The sequence below is a fragment of the Crocuta crocuta genome, unplaced genomic scaffold, assembly GCF_008692635.1.
Source record: "Crocuta crocuta isolate KB4526 unplaced genomic scaffold, BGI_CrCroc_1.0 scaffold237, whole genome shotgun sequence".
Lineage (NCBI taxonomy): Eukaryota > Metazoa > Chordata > Mammalia > Carnivora > Hyaenidae > Crocuta > Crocuta crocuta.
In genome coordinates, this window is record NW_027531914.1 from 1,447,647 (window position 1) to 1,473,679 (window position 26,033).

Here is a 26,033-nt window from a genome sequence, read left to right on the forward strand (position 1 = left end):
CACTTTCTTCCATAGGAACAAAACCAGGAATTTATGCAAGGGTGCAAAGCATCAACCAAGAGACTACATTTCCTGACATGGTTAAGGAGAGTTGCGTGGATAGGTGTGTGTGTCTCCTGGGAAAGCTCCTTATAGGTGACTGACTCAGGTGAGCAATGTTGCCCCTCACCCTCACCCTCACCCTCACCTTCCTTCTGATTAGGGCTCTAGTGGTCACATTGGACCTTAAAATTAAAGAATGAAAGTCACACGCTAAGGTTGGTGGAGCAGAAAGATAAAAAAATCCGGTTTTCAACTGACACTGTGGTGCTACCCTAACCTGGGCCTTCGTGATTCTTTTATATGTGAGGGAAATAAATTTCTATTCTGTTTAGGCCAAACACAATTCCTAACTGATAGACGTACTGCCAATCTTATGAATGGCCCCCTTCTAGTCTCACCCTGACATTTGTAGGGCCCAGACCGAGAGCAGAGGTGAAGGCCCTCAGCCTGTGATCTGCCCTATTCTCTTTCCATCCCTAGCTCTGTCCTCTTTCTATGGACAGCCAAGCTCATCCTCAAGCTAACACTGCCTCTTAGCCACTGTCCAGGACTAGGGTGTAGACACTTCTACCAGGAGGACAGAGCCCTGGAGAGGCTGGTGTAGACTCTGGAAGTAGGCCCAGAGCCATTTGGACAGGGAATTCTAGGTTCCTTGGAGCCCAAAGCATGGTATACAAGTGGGAGAAGATTCCAGATGGTATGTGCCTCTGCCCTGTGATCTCCTCACCCTGGGGGAAAAGCACGGCCCTTGTAGGCAAAGGACCTCGGGCAGGGCTCAGCTGCTAAAGTCTGAATGTGATAGCACTAGTTTCTCTCCTTCTCACCTCCTAATACCTGCCTTTTTGTCATTCACAACTGGACAGTAGAGCAAACCCTGAAGCAGTCCAGTTAACTACTTGTTACCATAGCCTTGGTGAAATGATCTTTTAGAGGAAAAGTCTAGAATTACAGCTTGAATTGCGTTGTTTTCCTGTTATCTTTAATGTCACTATCTTCTCTCTGTTATTATACTGTGTAATGGAAAGTCGATCAAGCCTGGCGCTCTGGCAAGCTTTTCTTTGGTACATTGTCACGAGGATGGCTGAGCACAAGTTTATCAACCAACTGCAATGTTAGTGCTGGATCAGCATTAGCATTAGTGAAGCAGCTGCAAACCCCAGGCGCCAAAACTGGAACAGAGCCTGGTGCCCTCAGAGAACCATAGAGGAGCAGGTGGGAATTCTGACTCGGAAAGGAACTCTAGAAGGTGTGCTATCGAAGTGACCCAGGACTGAATCTCTGTTACGGAAGGAGTCCCCCCTCAACTGAGGGTAGGAAGGACAGACCTGATGTGGCAGTGCTGCCAGTGACAGGGCCCACTCCTCCTCCAGCTCACACCCCAAGTGCGAGGACTCAGTCTTTAAGGAATCTATTGCCTCGAAATAGTCTGACTGGCAGGACCAATGACACTGGCTTCACAGACTTGAAAATACCCAAACCCTCGTATTATCTCTGTGTATTCTGTGTATTCTGGAAGCTCTCTCCTTTAGTGTAGTGAATTTAAGCCTTATTTTGGATTATGGATCTCTGTTCATAATTACCAGGCTGGATAATTACCAAAGGACATGGGTACTCACCTACACATCAGAGAATCATTGTAACCCTTTTCAAACAGCAAGGTATAATCAAAAGAACATGGAGCAAATAATTTGAGATTTAGGAGCTTGCCACAGAGTAAATATTTTTGCCCCCCAATTCACACGTTGAAACCTAATCCCCAATGCAATGGCATTAGGAGGTGGGCCTTTGGGAGGTGATTAGGTCATGAGGGTGGAGGCCTCACAAATGGGATTAGTGTCCTTACAAAAGAGACCCCAGAGAGCTCCTTCCGCCCTTCTGCCATGTGTAGAAATAGCAAGAAGGAGGCTGTCTGCGAACCAGGAAGAGAGCTCTCACCAAACACCAAATCTGTGGCACCTTGATCTTGGACTTCCCAGAATCCAAAATGGTAAGAAATAAATGTAGTTATCTAAGTTACCTAATCTATGGTATTTTTGTTATAGCAGCCTCAAAATACCAAGACAGTACTTCTATCTCCAACTTTCTATCTGTATTTTGTTTATTCGTTTTCCCATAGAAGAAATGGAAGGCATGAGCTAAATAATTTATAAAGTCCTTCCCTATTCTTTTTTTTAAATATAACTTATTGTCAAATTGGCTTCCGTACAACACCCAGTGCTCATCCCAATAAGTGCCCTCCTCAATGCCCATCACCCACTTTCCACTCTGCCCCCATCTGCCATCAACCCTCAGTTTGTTCTCTGTATTTAAGAGTCTCTTAATGGTTTGCCTCCCACCCTCTCTGTTCTTAATCTTTTTTCCCCTTCCCTTCCCCCATGGTCTTCTGTTAAGTTTCTCAAGATCCACATATGAGTGAAAACATATGGTATCTGTCTTTCTCTGATTTATTTCACTTAGCATAATACCTTCCAGTTCCATCCACGCTGTTGCAAATGGCAGGATTTCATTCTTTCTCATTGCCAAGTAGTACCTCCCTATTCTAAAGTTCAATGGCTCTAGGGGCGCCTGGGTGGCTTAGTCGGTCGAGCGTCCGACTTTCGCTTGGGTCATGATCTCACGGTTTGTGGGTTCGAGCCCCACGTCGGGCTCTGTGCTGACTGCCGGCTCAGAGCCTGGAGCCTATTTCAGAGTCTGTGTCTCCCTCTCTCTCTGACCCTCCCCTGCTCACGCTGTCTCTCTCTCTCTCTCCTAGAAATAAATAAAAAAAAAAATCTAAAGTTCAATGGCTCTATATAGTCCTGTGTATTGACAGATATATTAAAAATCCTTTCCCCCATCTTCATCTAACTTCCTGTCATCTTTTAGGTCTTGGCTTAGAAGCTAGTTCCTTCCCTAGGCCATTCCTCATCCTCACCAGCCTGCAATGTGTCCCCATGGTGCCCTGTACTACCCTTTCATAGCACTTCTCTCACTAGGGTATAGTTGTCTATACATTTATGGGCTTCCTGCTGGTCTGCAAATATGGGGGATATAGACACCAATCTTTAAGGCTGTATCATCAACACCAATTCTTAGCAGGAACTCAATGTTATATATGAAATGATGATATGAGTGGATGATATGAGTGGATGGATAGCTACAACCCCATTTGGTCACTGGGCTGGTGAGGAAAGATGTTCTCTGATAACTATTTAGGGAACATGCTGAAATAGTCTCTGTTCTTCTGCCTGCATTTAGAAATAGTCTTTGCGCATAAGTGCCATGAGTACACATCTAATGAATCAAATCACCACATTTTTAAGGAAAAAGATGAAAAAAAGATCTTCCATTTTTATGGTGAGAGAAACCCAGACTATTATACTCAGCTCAGTTCTCATTAATAAAATAGAAGATCCTTTGCCTTCTCATCTGAGCTCTTCAAATTAATCTAAGGCCTGATTGTCCCAAAGCATTTCTAATTACATAGCAACATCATTTATATCACAGAATTGAAAATGACACACATATTCAGTTGCAGAGCGATCGTTAAATAAACTGTGACACTCGGCTAGTGAATTCACACAGCCTTCAACAATGGTGCTTCCAAGATGATCTGAAGTTAAAAAGCAAGACATAAAATTACATATGCAGTATGCCTGTCATCATGTGAAATATATCAGATACGTGGATAAAATATGGAAAGATATACCACAGATTATTAATAGTGGCTGTGTTTATGTGTTAGGACCTGAATTGTTTTCTTTCTACTGTTCTGAATTTTGCAGATTTTCTTTAAAGACTTTTAATATTTTATGTTTATGGTGAAAAAACAAAATGAATAAATCATTTAATTGTTAATTGAAAACCTCTTGTTATTTTCTTCTAGAGAACTTTTGGCTACTGACACTGGGTGTGTCCACCTGAAAGAGCTATGTTGAGGTACACAGTGATCCTCTGGAGAAACCAGGAGAAGCAGGGGATGGAAACACATGGAATCCTCCGGACTAGCAACTGCCTGTGTAATAATAATAATCACTGATCTAAGCTCTTAACTATGAGCCAGGCATTTCCCATACATTTTCTCCCATTATGTCCTCATAATAATGGTAGAAAATAATGGTCAAGACCAAATCTTTGCTAGCACATGGAGGAGCCACAACGTTTGATCCTAGGCAGTCTCCATGGTCTGCCATTTTCTCACTATGGGCTGCTACCCACACCAATGTAAAGAGAGAGGCTGAGTGGAAAGTGAGCACAATTCTAAGCCATACTTCCTTTCATGCAAGAATCACTTGGGTCAGACAAAGGCACAGCCTCCATTTCTATTTTCAGGAGTTTCTATTCAGATAAGATCTCAAATATGACTCTTGCTTGTCAGTGGAGATGGTCTCTGATAACCACTTTTCCACCATATTATCTCAGGGCTCTAACCAGAGTGCAATCCATAAATTATCTCTCTTTGCATATAAATTCATTACTTTGGGGCAAAAAGCCCATGTATAAATGCTCTCAGAGTGGCCAATTTTGCAGATCCAGACCAACATGGATATAGTCTATACCACCTTCCTGGTTAAAAGGTGAAAAATAGCCACTCTTTATCTGTCAGCACAGTTACAAGTGATTTTCTCCATGTGCCTGTTGAGAGTGGATTTACCCTGCAAATGCTGACTGGCTGAATACATTCAGCCAACACCACGAGTGCACACAAGCACTTTGAGGCTCTCTGTTACATGGTCACAGTTTCTCTGCATAGAAACCCACTAGTGTAACATTTCCAGGAGTCAGGAAAAGGGAGCCATCACTATCAGAGAAATTCCAGGAGAACAGAGAAGGGTATCTGGAGACAGTCCAGTGCTGTTGGAGTCAAGGATCACTAGAAACTCTAATGGGGGAGTAGCGAACTACAGAAACAGATTCCATGAAATCAGCCATGTGTTGGTCTGAAGGAAATGACACTGGGCAAAAAGGAAACCCATTTCAAATTAAATTAGAACAACTGTGTAAACAGGGAAGACTTAATGAGCAAAAAGAAACGAAGAAACAGATAAATCCTAACAAGAAGGATAAGTGGTATGAGGAGAATTACTTGCGGGTATTATTGCACCTCATTGTGCTCTCATCTCCTGGTCCTGTCCCCTGAGAGACAACTCTATGGTGTCTGTTCACTTACTTTCTCTGGAATCGGACCACAGGATCAGCCAGGAGATCAGTGAGGTCAAGTTTTCTTCCCTTCTCAATGACATCTGGATGTTTGCGAACAAGCAGCCACCCGATATGGGAGAAGAAGAAGCCCCGGCGGGCATTGTGCGGGTCAGCATCGGTCTCTGAGTATTTGTGGTGGACTCGGTGGTCCCTGGACCACTCGAAGATGTCATTCTGCAGAGAGAACACACACCCTGAGTGAAGAGACAAGGCACCTGGCGCCTTCTTGAAAGCTTCTCAGCCTCCCCCTGTGCCGTACCTCCCACCGTCCTCACCACTTACTTCCACTTTGCTCCCATCCTCAACCCACAATCTCTTCACCTCAAGTTCAGTCCCTGGGATTGGTCTGGGATGGTTTCCATGAAAAAAAAGGAAATCGTCATTTAGTAGGTCTCTTCACTTGGGTTTGGGATGTGCCCGCTGCAGGAGCTTCAGGCTTATTGAGTGAATGAGAAGGAAAGTTCTGGTGGGGGTTATTGAAATCTCCTGGGAGAGTATTCAAGTCAAGAAGAGAGAGATCCGGTCTCAAAATGAAGTCTTGTTGTCAGAGTAGAGGGGCCGTCTTGAGTATGAAAGAAGGTTTGTTCTTGGCCTGAATCTCTCTGGCCTCCCTCTCATTCTTTAATGGCCTTCGTGTCCAACTTACAGAGAGCAGGAAGCCAGTAAGTAAAACCCCAAAGAGCTACTTCACCAAATCTCTGCAAAATACCAAGACACAAATAATACTATTTGAGGACTGCTCTAACAGTGTGTCACATGAAGGGAGGGGAAGTGATTTTGGTTTCTTGAGGAATATGGTGTACTTGGCCAAAGGAGCAGAAATGCTTAAGGCACAGGCTGTGCTTCCTGGAATCCCAAGAGACACTCTGGTGCCCATGGAAAGAGAAGCATTGTCTAGCAGACATTGCCGAACTCAGGCACACATGGTGGACACATCCTCTTGACCGTCCTATGGTGGGAGACAGAAGGAGGGTGTCAAGAGACTGGAGGTCCTGGATGAGCTACCAACGGCAAGAACCAATGTCATCCAGGCTGATATTATTAATGAAACCTTATCCGTAGCCATGGGCCAGTGAGATCTATAGACTTTAAGTTATACTCAGTTTTGTTTTTCTCTGACAATGCTTTCAAAACTTTGAGCACACAAGTTATGCCAGGAAGTAGGTCTTTTGATAGGAAAATAAGTCTGAAAATAAAAATAAATTTATACAGGTGCCTGGGTGGCTCAGTCAGTTAGGTGTCCAACTCCTGATTTAGGCTCAGGTCATGATCTCATGATTTGTGATTCTGAATGCCTCATCTGGCTCTATTCTGACAGTGTGGAATCTGCTTGGGATTCTCTCTTTTCCTCTATCTCTTTCTGCCCCTCCCCGACTTGTGCTTTCTCTCCTTCTCTCTCAAAATAAACAAACTTAAAAAATAAAATAAAAATAAATTTATATAGTACATAAGCCCCTTTTAAAAAAATCATAATGCTTTGATACCATACTATTCAGGACATAGTTATGTTTTCACTAGAAATCTGCCATTTCACAGGTTGGCTTCAGCCCGCTGATGAGAAGAGGGGGAACTGTTTTATTTTCAAAGTTCAAATAGTTTCTTTAACCAAAAGGGGGTTCATTGCGTTTTTGGTTTCTCTGGCTCATCCAGTACTGCTGGAAAGCTATTCAACATTGAAAGCTTCTCAATTTGCTTTACCCTTGGGTAACAGGACAGAGAGGGGGCAGGTAGAAAGACCTTAAGAGTTATGTGCTCAGTTTTGACTATAAAAAGAGAAAGGAGGTTCTTAGTAATCTGTGCAAGGCAAAACTTATAGCCTGGTTTAGTGAGATAAGAAAGAAGTTTTTAGATTTTACCAGAGTATTTAAACACAGTGGTTGGAAAGAGAAAGTATTTATTATTTATAATGATAGAATCTGGAGTTAAAAAGGAATTTCAAATGCTAGTCAAGACCACTGCAGCCCAAGGAAGAATTTATTCTTTTTGCATTAGTTTATTGCAATGCTCATATGCACATAGGAAGAAAGGGAAATACTCTGTCTCCAATTCACAGACAGCAATATTAAGGCTTAGAAGAATTGTGCTCAAGTTTGTGGAGTAGGTCAAAACAGTAATGGATAAAAGAGAGTGCTCCTTTAGTTCTTGGTTCACTGTCTCAACAAGGTATTTCCCCTATTCTCTAAATTTAAATGGGGGAAGTCTTTTATAGAGAACTCTCATTTCCTTGTTAAAAGGTTATATTTGTTCCTTACCATGATGCAATTTTATAAAAGAGTAGAGGGTTCCAAGGAACTAGAAACATTATTCTCACACAATTAAGCATAATACAACCATAACAAAAGAATGGTGATGAAGACAGATTGGAACAGAGATGTTTATTTGCTTTAACTCCTCTTACCTGGATATCTTCCCAAAAGAGGCCACTTAGCCTGCAGCAGTGAAATGAAGCAAGGGTTCTGGCCAGATTCCAAATGGCTAAGCATATAATCGAGGCCAAAATACTTTAATATGATTTTTTAAAATCTTATTTTATTGTTTTGTTTTTGTTTTTAACGCTGAAGCGGAGTCCAATGAAAAAGTGATTCAAAGAACAAGGTGTAAGCCACCAACAGGGCAGAAGAGAGCAAGACTCCTATGCTTACCCAACGGCCTTTTCCTTCCTCCTTATCTGCATTTTGCTTTTATCCTGGAGTGATTGGGAGTGGGAGCCAACCTGTGAATGGAATTTGTCTTTGATGAAAAGCTGTATGTACCTAGGGTGTGTATGGTACAGTCAATATATGTGGAAGGGCAAGTGGAGGGCTGATGAGAAGGGCGAGGTGGCTAAGCAAACCTCAGGGGGCGGAGGGTAAGAGAAAACAGCCTGTAGCGGCTGCCCCAGCCCCAGCAATCTCCCAGTAATCTCTTCTGCCCCCAGAGTTTACAAAATGCTGACTGCTCTTGTCTGGAACTATGCGCACTACTCCATCATCCTCACTTCACAGGAAAGAAAACCAACACTGAGCCATAGAGAGATGGCGAATTTCCATCAATGAACTGGCTCTCGAGTATGTGTATTCTGTCTGTGCTCTGTGCACACATTTTGGTAGGGCGTGATATTAGATTCAGTGGCAATTTCTGAAGCCTACTTACATGTTCTAACAAATCAATTGACAAATGATTCCATTTGCAACTCAGAGTTTATACCTTATGGCACTGGGAAATCACAGTCTTACTCTGCCACCTCATTACCTTCATTAGTGGACGCTCACTTTTATTGAGTTTATTGATCATTCTTGGCAAAGAACCGGAGTGGCAAGGAGTGCTACATTAGTTCTAAGAGCCCCGGGTATAAATGAGACACAGGCATCTGGGGGCACTAGAGAAGAACAGGCAGAGGAAGAGAAGCAAATCAGGAGTGGATGGCTCAGGTGGTAGGTTTTATTACCTGAGGAGCCATACTATGTCCTACTTTGTGCTGTCCAAGAGAAATATAATGCAAGAATATATGTATGAAAACTTTCCCGGTAGCCTTAAAAAAAGTGAGAAGAAACAAGTAAAATTAATTTTAATAATATATTTTGCTTAATACACCCAAAATATCATTTCAATATATTATTAGCATAAAATTATTAATGAGATAGTTTACATTATTTTTTGGCACCAATTCTTTGAAATTGGGTGTTTCTGTTTACACTTCTAGCGTACCTCAATTCAGACCAGCTACATTTCAAGTGCTCAGTAGTCACGTATGCTGAGTGGCTACCATATTGAACAGTGCAGGTCCAACTCGTGGCTTGTCCACTTTCCTATATGTGTGTTACACTTTTCAAAGTTTAAAAAAATTCAGTGTCATTTACTGGTAAGAGTGTCAAATAGTCACAAGCCATGTGAAGGTCAAACATGCTGCACATATCAAAAGCATTAAAATTGTGCTTATCTTTCAATTTAGTAATTTGTTCTCTAACTTTTTTTTTGAAGTTTATTTATTTATTTTTGAGAGACACGGAGACGGCTCGAATGGGAGAGGGACAGAGAGAGAGGGAGAAAGAGAATCCCAAACGGGCTCTGTGCTGCCAGTGCAGAGCCTGATGTGGAGTTCGAACCCACAAAACCGTGAGGTCATGACCTGAGCTGAAACCAACAGTCAGATGCTTAACTGACTGAGCTGCCCAGGCGCCCTTAGTAATTTGTTTTGTAGAATTTATCTTAAGGAAATAGTCATGGTTGCGTGCAAAGATTTAACAGCAAATATGCTCACTGCTGTGAAAACTGGAAAAACCCTGAATTTCCACATAATGGGATTTGATTGAGTACCTTGTGATATATTAATTAATTGAATACTATTCATGTGCGTGTATGCATGTGTGTAAATAGAAAGTTTCTGGAGATAACGATTATGAGGAAAATCTTAAGTTTCCCTCAGGGGAGTGAGACTGGGAGGGAGGAGATGAGGAGAAACTTTTATATTTTACCTTATACTCTGAAATTTTTAACAAAAGCATCTGTTGGTTTTGAATTAAAAACCAGTTAACAACAAAAAAAGGATACTGTAACATTGACATGGAGTGATGAAAGGGAAAATAGTTAAGTGAAAAATAGTTTTCAAATAAGAAGTACAATTTTAATCAAAATGGGTGCGTAAGCATAGGAAAAATAAAGGAGGAATGTTAAGTCAACCTGTTTTATAGTAGTTCTATCTAGGAGATAGGATGGTGGGTGATTTTTAAATTTTTCTTTTAGTTTGCCTGCATTTTCTAAAGTTTTATGATAAACAAGGTTTTTTTGGTTTTGTTTTCTTGTTTGGTTTTTTTTGGGGGGGGATATTGGGTAAGCAGATTTTTTTAAAACATTTCTATACTCCTGAATTTAAACAACCAGCTTCCGCCATTAGTTCCATGTTAGGAAAAACTCTATTTAAGAGTAAGATTCGTCTAGTAATCTGGTCAGTTCCACATTTTCACACCGTTCTTCTTCTATCTTTGTTCTTCTTAGCACTCATCAACCAATCACACCTCCATCAGTGTGACAGTGCCCTTGCTGAAGTGCACCCTGTGTCTTTTACCTTTAATACTCACTCTCCATCATAGATAATGTCCCTAAACAGGGTCCCTGCTGAGACTGTGGAAATTGAAATTGATCGTGCGGTGATTTTCTCCATAAGCACAGGCTTTGAGTATTATCGAGGACTTGGGCAAAGGTGATCAATCTCAAAAGCTCCACTGAAGCAGATTATGAAGCAATGTGCTCTATCAGAACTACTTTGCCCCAACTTCCTTTTATGTTCAAAATAAATTCTTGAATCCAGGCCTCTAAAATGGCAACAGGGGAGCCTGTGTTTTGAAGCCCGCATAATTTCCACTGGTTAGCAAGATGAAGGCTAAATGTAAACAGTATTTTTGGCTTCTCCCGGTGAACGGATTTGAGACCAGAAGCCTTGATATCAGCTTTTCCCCAGTCTAGCTACAAACAGATGTGTGCTCCTGACCAGACACCACTGAGGTTGTTCTGTCCCTTAATTCTAATTGTGTGTCTGCTTAAAGTTCCAAAAGGGGAAATTTACCCGGTGGCCTCAACACACAGCCAAAGGGAATTCCATCTGTTCATAATACATCTTTGTTTCTCATCGGCAGTGAAAAACAAAATAGGACCAACATGTCAGCTCCAATAGTCAGGTTTTAGAGGTGTGTGTGTGTGTGTGTGTGTGTGTGTGTGTGTGTGTGTGTGTCTTGTGAATGCATGACATCTTATCTGGAAAAAGAGTCATTCTACCAGGGGGATCAGAGAGGAGAAGACACCACTGCCTCCACTCTTTAGGACCCATAAAGCTCATTTGAAATAGACTTTATCTCAGTCTCTGGGGTCTGAATTTAATCTCCTCCAGTTCAGATGCCAACACTGTACTATTCAAACAGTGAAGAACATTCAGTGCTTTCCCCATTGTTGATACTGGGTCAGCACTGATATCCCTCCAGATAACACTGGCAATCTGGAAGAAGAACCCAGAAAGTCCCCAAGAAAGGCCTGGCAGAAGTCTATACCACCAGGCAAACTGTAGCTTCCAGAGAACAAGTTCCCACCTGCTGCACAGCCTTCACGTGGCACTTGGCCTGGGGAGGTTTTGTAAGCGTTGAAAGCCAACTTTCATGATTTAAAAAGTGCTGACAAAACTTAAAGATTGCAAAGAAGGAAAAGGACGTTTTATATTTTCTTTTATTACTCCATCATTTAAATCTCTTACAATGAAAATACATTTTTTAACACACATTCTGAAAATGGCTCGGTCAGTCTTCTTGGTAGACAAATTGGCCTCCTGTGAATCTTCCAATTTGACTTTTAGAGGTATTTTTGGTCAGTTATATGACCACTGTTCTAGTCTCCTGAGCTATATCTCCTTCCCTCAATGAGTCAAAATTTCAGGGAAGAAAGGGCCTCAAAAACAATGACAGCCCAACATGCAAAGAGACAACTTGCTCCTCCATCTTGTTTTTAAAATACCACTTCCCATTAAAAGGAGTCAGGACTTTGATGATAGGGCAGATGTCAGGCCTAAGGTAGGAAAAGCACAAGAGGAACGTGGTCTATTTTGTTGTGCCAGAAAGTCAAGAATTACTCAAAAAATGATGGGAATGTGTTAAAAAAGACATAAGAGTCCATTTGTAGTGCCTCCCAGTGAACAAACTGGGAGAATTTGATAAATAATTTGGGGCATTAAGATGACTAACAGTAATGGATTAAAAACCATTTCATAAAATAAGAATCCATGAGCCAATAAACAAACAAACAAACAAATAATAAGTATAGAGGTAGAAGAAGGTGCCATGGCAATAACTGATTCCAGCAAGAATCATCCATGTATGCCTACTAGGTAGACTACTAGGTAAAAGGCTGATGAAGGAAAAATATTTACACAGGCTTATCGTATCTCAGCACAAATCACTTATTCACTACAAAAGGAAAAATAATCATCTTACACGAGAAATTGAGTAAAAACCACTTTAACTAAGTGATCAAAGTTTGTAACACCGATAATGGGATAATGACAAAGCAATATCATGCGTCTCTTATTTGATGCTCAGGACACAGGATTATTAATACAGCATTCCCGACAAAAATGCACAGAATGCAGGTATGAGAAAACATGAGCAAACCAAAATGGGCAACATTCTATAAAATAGGTAGTCTATGCATTTCAGAAATGTCAATGTCACAAAATCAAGGTAAGACTGAGGAAATATTCTAGATGGAAGGAGACTAAAGGGTCATCACAACTCACTGTAACACAGGATCCAGAACAGGTTCTTGGGCTAGGATCATGGATATTGCATTAAAAAAATTTTTTTTTAATGTTTATTTAGAGAAACAGAGACAGAGCATGAGCAGGGGAGGGGCAGAGAAAGTGAGAGACACAGAATCTGAAGCAGGCTCCAGGCTCCAGGCTGTCAGCACAGAGCCTGATGCAGGGCTCGAACCCACAAGCAGTGAGACCATGACCTGAGCCGAAGTCGGACGCTCAACCGACTGAGCCACCCAGGTGACCTGGATATAGCATTTTATCAACAATAAATCCCCTGATTTTGGTCCATGTTCTATATTTTTACAAAATGTCTTTCCTATTAGGAACTACAATAAAGTTCCTATAAATGAAGTATTTAGGGAAGAAAAGGTATGGTGTTTATAACTTAGTCTCCAATGATTTAAAAAAAAGTAACACAGAAGAATGCATATACACACATATGGAAAGAGAAAGAGAGTAATAAAGCAAATGAGGCAATAGTATCAATAATTAGTGTATCTGGGTGAAGGGTATCCAGGATTCCTCATGGTATTTTTGCAAGTGTTTTGTAAGTTTGAAATTATTTCAAAATGAAGAGTTAAAACTACAAAGAAAAATGTCAAGGGCCACTTTGAAAATCTCAGATTTTCTCTTTCCACTCCATTTCTACCCTGCCACCCTTATTCAGGCTTTTGTCAGTCTGTGTGACTCCTGTAATGGCCTTCTGACTCATAGGGCCTTGGTCATTTCCCTCTGGGCAATACATGTGGTACACTATGACCATCCTCCCCATATTCATTCTCCCCAAATACCCATCATCCTCTTGTTTGTTATCCAACAACCTCTCCGTATTACTTTTCTCACCAAGCCTAAACATTCCTTCTTCTCGACAATCAAAGAGCTTCAACTGGACTGATCATCCTTATCTTTCCCACTTCATTTATTCTTTAATTGGACAAATATTTACTGACTGTTGGTATGTGCTAGGAGATAAGAAACAGGACAACCAAAGCTCTATCCTCAAGGAGTTTATATTGTATGGAGGAGACAAACATGAAGTTAATGGAGTCAACATAAATAAAATCATTTCAGACTCAGATTAGTGCTATGAAGCAAATATGTATGGGAAATAATGAGGGGACTGGAAGAGAGGCAAGGACTTTCTTATCAGGCAACCCGCAGGCTGAGAAGAGCTGGGTGGGAGGGAGAAGGGAGCTGTCTGGGGCATAGGGAAGGACTGGGTACGATCCAGGAAGTAGGAGACCCAATCCAGGAAAGACACCAGAGTGTTGGGTGCAAGGAGGTAGGGCAAGTGTGACGTCTAAGAGGTACTGTGGTGTAATGAAGAATATATCTGGTGTTTGTCTCCCGTGGTCCCTGGCTCAGAGCTTTACAAACCCTTGGAATTTCCTTAGTGATAAAATTCCTTATTATGCTAATGGGGTGACTCTGGTGGGCCCCCAGATGGCTTCAGGATCACTCTGGCCACCAGAAAGATCCACCAGGTGACTACAGGTTAGCACTTTGGGAGGGAAGGGGGACTGGAGACTGAGTTCAACCATACGACCGGTGATTTAATCATCATGCTCCTGTAATGAAACTCCAGTAAAACCTCTGGACACAGGGTTGAAGGAGCTTCTTGACTGATAAAGGCACTGATGCAGGGAAGGTAGCACACCTTGATTCCACCGGGAGAGGGCACAGAAGCTCTACCCGAGGGACCCTCAGCCCTCACCCGATGTGTCTCTCCCATTTGGATGGTCTTGATTTTCTAATCAGATAATCAGATCCTTTATCATTAAAACTGTAATAAGAAGTACAACACTTTCTGGAGTTCTGGATTGTTCTGGTGAATTATCAAACCTGAGGGAACTGTGGGAGCTTGTAGCCGGTAGGTCAGAGGCACCAGGGGTCGAGAAACCCTACTTGCAGCTGTCACCTGAAGCGGAGGCAGCCACGTGGAGGGCAGAGGCTTTACCTTGTGGGATCTGATGCCAGCTCAGGGCTTATAGTGTCAGAATTATAGTGAGGTGTGCTTGGTGTGAAAGGAAGCATTGGGATGCAAAAGCCTGAGCACTCAGGCCCTTTGAGGCCATCACAAGGCTGGATTTCATTCCAAATGCAATGCTAAGCCACCAATTCTCTCTCTCTCTCTCTCTCTCTCTCTTTTTTGCTAGAGAGTGGTTTAATTTTTGATAAGTTCTGTCTGGCTGCAGTATGGAGAGGGGCAGATGTTGCAGGAGAAAGACCAGTTTATGAGGCATCTGCGGCAGTGTAGGCAAGAAAACGTGGTGGTTTGGACCAGAGGGAAGCACAGTTGAGAGGCATACAGATGCAAGATAGTATCTAGAAAGTGGAACTTGAAGAGATTGGTTAAAAGACAGCAGTGACAGGTGATGAGGGAAATGAAGAAATCATGATGATGCCCAGATTTTTGGCAGGGAAAACTAGACGTGGTTGAGGGGGAGACAGAAGAGTCATGACTTTGGTTTTGGGCACACTGGCTTGGGGAGGCTAAGGGATGTCCAGGGAGGGATGCCTTGCAGGTAGCTGGGCTTGCCAGCCTGGTACAGCAGTCAGTTCCCTTCTGCAATTAGATCGATTTCCTACTGTGGGGACCCCACCCAGTGTGCCATCCTTATTCCTCTCTCTCCACCTGTGCTCAAGTCTTTCCCCTCCTTTCCCCTTTCTTCCTTGCCTATGCAAGTCCTTCTCACCTTTCAAGGCCCATCTGCCCTTCTGCATTAGGTTTTACCCCAGTACCCTAGCCCATATTCATATTTCTGCAGCCCTAAGAGTCAGTATGAAGCTTTTGGGCAATTTAACTCCACATTGTCTTGTAAAAGTCCCCTTTTATTGTACAAAAGGGTAGCCGGCTCTGTCAGATCTAAACTCCTAATGACAAGGGCCATTTCTTATACGTCTCTTGTATTCCTCATAAGCACATAGAGGTTTATGCACCTTTAAATTAAAAAGGAATTAACTAACAGATTTACACAAAAAGCCATAGAGGAGTCAACCGGAGAAGATGAAGATAATCAAATGTGTCTGTCTTCTAAGAGTTTTTAAAAGCAAGGCTAGAAAGTTCCTCTGGCATTAAAAAAGTATAAAAATTTTACTATTAATTAAAATTGTTGATTCAATGGCTCTTGTATCTTTGGAGCTTAATAAAACATGTAAAAGAGCATCCCTGAAACACTGCTGGGACAAGAGCTCTCATTGGCGCTAGTAGGAACTGTGACAGGATGACTGAAAGCCTGAACTTTGTTGTTGTTGTTGTTTTTAATTTTTTAGTGTTTATTTATTTTTGAGACACAGAGAGACAGAGCGTGAGCAGGGGAGAGGCAGGGAGATAAGCAGACACAGAGTCCAAAGCAGGCTTGAGACTGAGCTGTCAGCACAGAGCCCGACGCGGGGCTCGAAGTCATGAACCGCAAGATCATGACCTGAGCCAAAGTCAGCCACTTGACCAACTGAGCCACCCAGGCACCCCAAGAAAGAGAGAATCTTAAGCAAGTTCCACGCTGAGCATGGAGCCTGATGCAGGGCTTGATCCCATGACCCTGGGATCATGACCTGAGCCAAAATCAAGAGTGAGACATTCAACCAACTGAACCACCAAGCCCCCCCAACAGTAATTTTTTAAAATCTATTTTAAATAGTTTTATTGTCAAGTTGGTTTCCATATAACACCCAGTGCTCATCCCCACAAGTGCCCTCCTCCATGCTCATCACCCCCTCCCCCTCCCCCCACCCCATCTGCCCTCAGTTTGTTCTTGGCATTCAAGAGTCTCTCATGGTTTGCTTCCCTTCCCCTCCCCCACTATTTTTCCCCTTCTTCTCCCCCATGGTCCTTAACATGTTAAGTTCCTCCCAATCCTCCTATACTTGCAAACATATGGTATTTGTCCTTCTCTGCCTGACTTATTTCACTCAGCCTAACACCCTCAAGTTCCATCCATGTTGCTACACATGGCCAGATTTCATTCTGAAAGCCTGAACTTTGATAAACAAGGACAAGAGAAGAGAAACAGCTCAATATCTAATGAGGAGGAGGGGACAGGGGAGGGGGCTAATGGAAGGTCCCAATGGACCTGAGAGATCTAGTTTTATTTAGCATCTTCATTAATGACTGGGAGGCAAGGCATATACATTTTGTTAATGACGTTTTTTGGTCGTTACCAAATTAGGAGGTGCCGCAGACATCATTGAGGACAGAGAAACAACACAGATGGATCTAAAGAGGTTGGAAATATGAATAGAAATGATCACAATGAGATTTGATTTAGGAAAAATGCAAATGAAGGCAGCTGGGAGACAAATCATCCAAAATGCAAAATAATCAGTGGGTAGGGAACCCTAGAAAGCAACAACGTGGAGTGTTTGGCAGGAGAGCAGTGGGAATAAAGAGTAAGGAGTGACAACTCAGTGCTAGCTTGGCCCAAATGGTCGGTGGCAGGTCTGGGAAGAAATAGCTCATCAAGGAATTGCATCACGACACAGTGTCCTTCGACACCTACACAGAGTTTTCGAGACCATGTGGAGAAATAAACAAAAATCAGCTCAGACATTGGAACCTTAGTTTCTTCAGCTGTTAGATAAAGGATTAGACTCAGCTTCCGAGCCTCCTCCCTCCCCCACTCTGTTCAAACCTTCTGGTGGGTTCCAAGAGAGAAGAGAGTGGTGGGGGTAAAAAGGACCTTGTTAATGAGGTGCCTGGTCTGAGTGCCTCCTCCAAAGATCTTCCTCGTGAGAAACAAGCAGAATGAAACACTTAACTTGAAAATATGTTTCAGAATAGATTCTATATTGACAGGCCTGCATGTGGAATTCATCTTAAACAAGTGTCATTTCTTCCAATATAGATGTGGAGCCAGACGAACATATAAAATCTGATAGCTACATGTTTGCAAAAACACCCTCTACTTTACCAACTATTTCCTTGAATAAAAACTCTCTGGGTGCCTTTACACTATGTATCTTTTTCTTTATAAAAATATAATCACCTTGAAATGCTTAGGAAGACACCACCATACAGAAGGTGAGACCCATATGGGGAGTCACTGCTCTATTAGGGGTCAGGGCAATGTGACAGGCAAGCCACCCTCTGGCTCACATGCCCATCTGCGGAATGACTCCCTTTCCTCAGGCCATCCCAGGCTATCACCTTTTCATTCCCTTGAGGTTTGTTTCCTTGGGTGGTTTCGCTCCTGTCCCCACTTCCACTGGCCTAGATCCACAACAAGGAAGGAGGTGAGGCATCTTAGGACAGGGGCCATTTTAACCTCTGCCTTACAAGGTCCATTCTTACTAGTAGGAAATCCTGCCAGGTCAACACATTCAGGAAATGCGGTGCCTCCTGTGGCCGCCTCAGGAGCTTCTTCTCTCTCTCTCTCCCCTCCTTGCCTCCAGCCCGTCATCGGTAGGAGCAGCCTGCCAATATGGACGAAGTTACAGAACGGTATATATATGACAGCAATGCCCTGATGATTCCATAAATCACCAACATCATGAGCAGAGAGGTTGCTCAAAGACAATCGAGCTGTTTGCCCTTCTGACGTGACCTCCACACGTGCCCAGGAGGGTCAACGGCGGTGGGGACAGCGTGAGGCACAGTGTGCAAGCATCTTCCGAAAGCACGCCGAGAAACCTTCTCACGGCATCCGGGTCAGGGCCGCTTCTGCGACTGCCTGTTTACACTGGAAGGAAACCAGCAACATCTGCCCAACCTGAAAGGAGGAAGGCGAACCTGTTTCTGACATGCAGAAGAAAGGCTGTTACGTCTGAGGCTTAGACTCGTGGTTAGGAAAGGCGGCGAACACTGAAACGGGATCTCTGCAGAGCGAGGTAGAGCCTGCTCAGAGAGCCACGTAAGGGTAAGGATTCTTGAGCCTGCAGTTGAGTGTTCTGTTTTATTCTCCTCCCTTACTGCCACCAGGTGCTGCTTCGAGGTCATTGCCTTGTATGCAAGCCCCTCTCCTTCACATGCACACCCAACACAGACCCAGCCTTGGGGGCTGGTCTAAGATCCTGAATCTGGCACATGTTCAGGGTCTGAGGCTTAATCATGTCACTGAAATACGGGAGGCCATGTTGCTCCCCCTCCTAACGTCCGGAGTGCCCTGCCATGGCATTTAGAACAACAGCCAACCTCCCTGCTATACCGGACAGAGCCCTGCACTGATGTGACACCTGTCCCCCTCTCTATAATCTCTTCAGTAACCATCTCCCACGCCCACGGGGACCACCCACGCTGGCCACCTTTCTCTTCCTTGCATACACCATTCTTGTTCCCATCTTTGCTTTGGCTCCCCCTTCTGTCTGGATCCCTCCTCCCCTAGCGGTTGTCTCCTCAGGTCAGCAAGGGCTTCTCTCATCAGCCTCTCTAAAGAAGCCACCGCCCTGGCACTCTGTCACATCACTGTATTTAAATTCTTCACCTTCTTTTTTCCCTCTGAATACCTCTCTTGATTCATTTGCTTACTGGTTTATTTGCTCTCTTTCCCACTGAAATCGATACTCTATGAGGAAAGGGACCTGTGTGCCTGTCTGTCGTGTTCTCCAGTGCCTGGAACAATGCTCAGTCCATCTATTTGCTGAATGAAAGGATGAAAATATACACTTTGATCCTGGGAGAGGCACTGGAGGGTCGCAGTGAGAGGGGGGCCTCTGGAGTGGAGCCGCCTGCACTTAAAATTCCCCTTCTGTCATTTCAGTCCGTGTGTCCTTGGACAGGTTACATAGGCTCTTTTCTTTCTATTTCGTCACCTATCAAATGAAAAGAAAATAACAGTATCTACCTTTTAGAGGTATTGTTGCAAGACTATATGAAGTACTTAGTGAAGTGCTGGTAAGTAGTAGCACTAGAGAGTTGTTTTATTGTTGCAGAGTTCTATACTTGCCAATGGTTACGGCCCATGACTATGTGATTTACTTGATGTATTTAGAGATAAAGTTTGGTCCATTTGCAAATGACACTGCAACTTCCACTTTCTGGTCTGACATGTAAAGAGCTTGGAAATAGTCACTCCCATCCTTGCGACAACAACAAAAATCCGAATGAACTGAAAATCAACAACTCTTCTTAGATCCATCCGAGAAATGAAGCCACAGGGCAAACTGCTGCCCTGAAAAGTAGAGAGAGAAACAGGCAGTTACAGAGAATCACTGCCTCCCGGAGGCAGAAATCCAGGAGCAAAAGCCCACAGCTGGTGCCAGGACAGGCAGGCATACTTTAAACCGTAATAAGTGCTCAAGTCTGAGTGTGGATAAGCTTGAGAGTTAAAAACACTAAGATCCAGGACTAGGGGGCCCCAACCCTCATAAATTTTACCTCCAGGAGCCCTATCAGGTTCTCACTATGAACAACTGGTTCTCCCAGCAGGTGGAGGAGAAAAGTACTCATTCTGAAATACACACAGAGCTCTCTGTTCTCTTTCCAAGACCTGTCCTCAAGAGAAACTATTTTATCAGATCCTAATCAACCAGGGTTTTACCAAAGCCTAACTGACCTGGGAAGGGGAAATACTCACCTCAGGCTCACAGATGGAGAACCAGTCCCCTCATCTCCATGTCAATAGTGCTCCTGTATGATGACAGGACCTCAAGTGAAAGAACTGAGAGCCTTAGGCCTCATTTAAGAAGAAATCTCTAAGAAAACCCAAAGACAATATGGGAGAGAAAAAACAATACTGGAGAGGAAATTTTAGCTCCTGACACCATAGCTATAGTGCATAGTAAGCACACAGCCCAATTCCTAGCCAGGTAAACATAAAACTTCACACTAAACACCTATTTCTTCAGTTCCTCTTACCCAGTACATCATGTCCAGCTTTCAACAAAAAGTTACAGGGGCACCTGGGTGGCTCAGTCGGTTGAGTGTCCTACTTTGGTTCAGGTCATGATCTCACGGTTCGTGGGTTCGAGCCCCGCATCGGGCTCTGTGTTGACAGCTCAGAGCCGGGATCCTGCTTCAGATTCTGTGTCTCCCTCTCTCTCTGCCCCTCCCCTGCTCACATTCTGTCTCTCTCTCAAAAGTAAATAAACACTTTAAAAAAGTTACAAAGTATGATAAAAGGCAAAAAAAAAATCCATCTATAAAGAAAAAGCAAGCATCAGAATTAGATTCAGATATGGCAGAGATGTTGGAATTATCAGACTGGAAATCTAAAACAACTATGATTAATATGCAAGGAGCTTTAAGAGAAAAAGTGGACACCATGCAAGAACAGATGGGTAATATAAGCAGAAAGATGGAAACTCTAAGAAAGGATGAAAGAAAAATGCTGGAAGTCAGAAAAACTGCAACAAGTGAAGAAGAATGCCTTTGATGGGCTCACCAATAGCCTGGACGTTCCTAAAGAAAGAATCGATGATCTTGAAGAGACATAAATAGCAACTTCCCAAGCTGAAATGCAAAAAGAAGAGACAGAACAGAGTACCTAGGAACCATAGGGCACTTATAACAGATGTAACTACTGTGTAATTAGAACAGCACAAGGGGAAGAAATAGAAAAGAAGGAACAAGCAGCAGGAATATTTGAAGTAACGACAGCTGAAAATTTTCCAAAATTAATGACACTTACCAAACCATAGATCTAGGAAACTCAGAGAACACTAAGCAGGATAAATAGCGCANTATACTTAGGCATATCATATTCAAACTGTGAGAATCAAAGGCAAAGAGAAAATAATGAAAGAAGCCAGAGGGGAAAAATACTTTCCCTACAGAGGTACACTATTTATTAAGATTTATTTATTCATTAAGATTTCTCTTAAAAAACATGAAAGCAAGAACAAGTGAAATACTGTGCTGAAAGAAAACCCTCGAACCTGGAATTCCATACCCAACAAAGTTATTCGCCAAAAGTGAAGGAGAAATAAAGACTTTCTCAGACAAACAAAAATGGAAGGAATTTGTCATCAGTAGACTTGCCTTGCGAGAAATGATAGAAGAATTTCTTTAGAGAGAAGGAAAATGGCATAGGTTAGAAACCCAGATCTACATAAAGAAAGAAGAGCATTAGAGAGTGAAAAAATGAAAGTAAAATAAAACTTCAATTTTTCTTATCCTTAATTGATCTAACAGATAACAGTTTGTTCAAAATAATGGTAGCAACAATGTATTTGGTGATTAGAGCTCATGGATAATTGAAATGAATGACAGTGATGTCATAAGGGACCAGAAGGAAGAATTGGAAATGCTCTGCTGTAAGGTTGCTGGGAAGTGCTGTAATGTTATTTGAAAGTGGATTTGGATTAGTTCTAAATGCATACTACACACTCTAAAGCAACCACTACACAATTGTAAAAAGAAGTATAGTTGATATGCTAAAAGTAGAGAGGGAAATAGAAATGTAAAATGTGCTGTTCAAACCAGGGAAGACCAAAAAGTTACCAAGAACAAGGGTAATGAAGAGCAAACAGAAACAGGATAGATGTTATACTCCAACGGTATCAGTAACCGCTTTAAATGAGAATAGTTTAAATATGCCAATTAAAAAACAAGATGTCACAGAGGATAAAATAAACAAGAGTCAACTAGAGGTTGTTCACAGATAACGCTGTTGGACATCACACAACCCCCATGGGTGAGCCTAAAACATCCACGGCCGGAGGGTCAAGAGACAGGCTTCGCTCTGGTCTACCCACTAACATGCTGTGTGACCTTTCACAAGTCACTGACATTCTCTGGGCCTCTCTACCCTTCTCTTTACCCTGTATTGCAAAATAAGAGGAGTTAGACTAAATCCCTTCCAGCTCAAAACCCAATGCTTCTTTACTAGGAACTGATGAGTAATTGTGGGCAGAGAGGAGGCTGCAGCATCTAACAGTTGCTATTTGGCTAAGTTCATGAGAGACCCAGCTGCAGCCAGAAGGGGTCTGTGCATGAGTGTGAGAGCACAAATCTAAAGTCCTGGCCAGTGCTTGTGAAAACTGAACTCTTGGGTGCCACTGGATGGTAGGAACATCTTACCTGGGTCCATACGTGACTAGGAGAAAATTATAAGGAATTTGCAAACCCATTTTGCAGGTTGACTGGAATCCTACTGATATGGAAGGAGAGTGGGCCAGAGAGGAGCTCAGGGGGTCTCTGCTGAATGCAAGGGACAGGATTACCATAGCTCCTTGTCTATCACTGCTGCCCTGTCTTCATCTTTCAGACTAAAGCACCTTCCCACTACCACCCCTGCCCCATGTGGATACATCCTCTACAGAAGAAAGAGAACAGGAAATTTCAAATGTTTAAGCCCCAATTTTAAGAAGATTATTCTTGAAGATTGCACTTGCAGCTTCTAGCAAAAGCCTTGCTCATCATCTTCAAATACAGATAATCCCCNGTATTGTCTAAGTGTTTTCACTGCACTAGAAGTCCTCTGTACTCTGCCTATTCATCCCTTCCCCTCAAATGTCACTGCCCCTCCAGTGTCCAACAATCACTAATCTTTTTACTGTCGCCATAGTTATGCCTTTTCTAGGATACCACATAGTTGAAATCATAGTCTGTAACCTTTTCATGTTGGTTTCTTTTACTTAATATGTACTTTATTTTCCTCCATGTCTTTTCATGGTTTGAGAGTTCTTTTCTTTTTTAGTAGTGAGTAATACTCCATTGTCTGGATGTATCACAGTTTATTTATCTTTCTACCTATTGAAGGACATCTTGATTGCTTGTAAAATGCTTTATATTCTTGTCATTTGAGAGGGATTNACAGGTATTAACTTTTCTTTAAATGTTTGGTAGAATCTGTCCTGGATTTTTGTTTGTGAGTTTTTTGATTACACATTCATATGGGTTTGGGACAAATGTATAATGACACATATAGTATTGTCTAAGTGTTTTCACTGCACTAGAAGTCCTCTGTACTCTGCCTATTCATCCCTTCCCCTCAAATGTCACTGCCCCTCCAGTGTCCAACAATCACTAATCTTTTTACTGTCGCCATAGTTATGCCTTTTCTAGGATACCACATAGTTGAAATCATAGTCTGTAACCTTCTCATGTTGGTTTCTTTTACTTAATATGTACTTTATTTTCCTCTATGTCTTTTCATGGTTTGAGAGTTCTTTTCTTTTTTAGTAGTGAGTAATACTCCATTGTCTGGATGTATCACAGTTTATTTATCTTTCTACCTATTGAAGGACATCTTGATTGCTTGTAAAATGCTTTATATTCTTGTCATTTGAGAGGGATTGCCAATCTAAGGTTCTCCTGTGCTTTACTCCATCAGAATGGTCACGCCCATAGCATCTGTAAAGCTTTGTAATTCATTGTTCCTTTATTTTTCTAAATATTGTTCAGGGAGTTTACAATATTACAAATGCAAAAGTGAAACCACACTGTTTAAAATGGACTCCAGGTGACCTAGAAAACTATAAGGCATTCTCATCACACCCTTTATTCAGTATTCCTTGCTTCCCCATAGTTATGGGCTGTAACATTCTATATTTGTAAAGGATTTTTTATTTACAGACTACTTTGTAATCTGAAATCCATTAATGAATTTCATCCTGTTACAATTCTCTTTGAGGCACTTCTGCATGTGGGTTAGATCCCACGCATTCCTGCCCCCTCTCTGATGTTGAACCTTCCATTGTTTTTCTCTTTGCTGCTGCTTTAATTTTTCTTTCCTGGTGAAGAGGTTCCCTAAAGGCACAGACTTGAACCCCAGTAACCTGACTTCCAAGGGAAGCTGAATCAATGACTCTCCATTAAATCAGGGTTGCAGGTCTGTACCGTACATGGACAGATCACAGCACATTTTTACTTTCCTAGGTTCCTCTATCCCCAGGTTAAGCAGTCTGGATCAACTGTACTCTTTCCCATTGACACAGTTATGCACTGTATGGAAGCTGGCCCTATGCTACCTTACAGATGCCTCCTACCTAGGTCTATGACGTTATAAACCCCAGACCCACGAAGTACTGACATTTCCACTGGGAAATTGTGTTTTCAGGATAGTCCAGTGGCTTCTTTTCCCATCCAGAGCATGAAATTAAATGGGAAATGAACTAAGATGGACTAAGTGCCCTCATCCTTTCTCTTTATTTTTTTCTGGTTTTCTAATATTCCACTATATATAAAGCTGTATGAAGGCAAGGCCTGTGACCGTGTTTGCTAACATTATACCACTGTGTCTAGCATAGAAAGAGGAATTTAGTGCACCTCCCTCAGCCATCTTCTTCTTCTATCTTTCAAAAAAAACCCACCACAATGGGAGCCTGAAAGAAGTAGGCATAGTTCAAATTTGATGGTTTCTAAAAATACTTCTTGAAACTATTCATTCATTTCTCACTTCTTTAACAAACCATCATTGAGTGCCTTCTACATGATAGGCACCATAACACAGAAATGAAGGAACACATAACACAGTACGCCAATTCTCATAAAGAAGGAGGGGACAATGGTCACTGAATGCAACTATAAGTTGGGCACTCTTTGTTCATTATTTCATTCTTCCAACAACCCTTGAGGTAAATATTATTTATTCCCCCCGCTGCTTTGCAGACAAATGAAGAGGGACTTGCACAGAGACTCACATTTAACAAATGGCAGAGCCAAGAATTTATTCCGGACCCTGGATACTTCCCTCTACAATGTATTTTCTCCCCAAAGTAAAGTTAAAATCACAGTGTGATGTTCTATTATGTGATGTTATGCTAAGGAAACTCAGGTCATCAAAAACTGAGTTGTAAATAAATAGTTTCATGGGGAAAAGGGAAATAAGAATTTTATGTTCTCAATTTCAGGTTGTTCGGGTAGGAAAAAAATTTTAATAGTAGAGGTGCTTTGTAACTACATGAGTGTGTAATTGAAGGCTAGAAATAATAAACTGCTCAAACAAAACAAATAAAATTACTAAGTCCTAAATAGCATCTAAGGCCCAAGTCAATGAGTTTCTAAATTATCATTATCATGACTCATTGTTATGATAAACAAAGCACAACACTGAAGTCAAAATAAGGTGCGGTGTAGTTCACACTGCCGTCCATGAACAAAAGAATATAAAAACAAGCCACCTGCTCCTCTGAGCACAATAGCTTTTTCTCCAGGACCCTGGTACTAATTCCTGACTGTGCTTGAATTATAACCAGGAGAGATCCATAATAGGAATTGTGTTCCCTACGACTTATTGTGTTATATCCTGTGTGCTTTACGAAGGCTCAAACTGTGGGAGGGAAATAGGAAAATGAACCCTTAGACATGAGAACAACTGGGAGAAATGCTCAGGTCAGGCTGGCTTGTAGGGATGGGAGGCCCACTGCGGAGGCTGCCACGGGACTTGCATGTTTGATGGTTGCTTGTTTCCCTGGACCCTACAGCCGTTTTGCAAATTACCATTTTTTCCCAACGGGTGAAAACACATGGAGCCTGGAGTCATCTGCATTCATATATTGGCAGGCACTCTGAAAGCAAGCTGTTCCCATCCACCCTACCTGGATCAGATGAGGAACTGGGAGGACAGAAATCCAGAATCAACTCAAAATCCAGCAGCTTAGAAAGTGCCCGAGGTGGTGGGGAATGTTCTACAACTGGAATAGTCCTAAAGGATAT

The 26,033-nt window shown here is 42.3% G+C and overlaps 1 protein-coding gene across 1 annotated transcript in view; it reads right to left on the reverse strand.

Annotated features, from left to right (window-relative positions):
* Window positions 1-26,033, reverse strand: part of SCD5 (stearoyl-CoA desaturase 5) — a 150,852-nt gene that overhangs the window by 31,429 nt on the left and 93,390 nt on the right. The window contains exon 3 of the mRNA XM_077774794.1: window positions 5,192-5,397. Within this exon, the coding sequence (XP_077630920.1) occupies window positions 5,192-5,397 (206 nt within the window). The remainder of the gene's footprint in view (window positions 1-5,191; window positions 5,398-26,033) is intronic.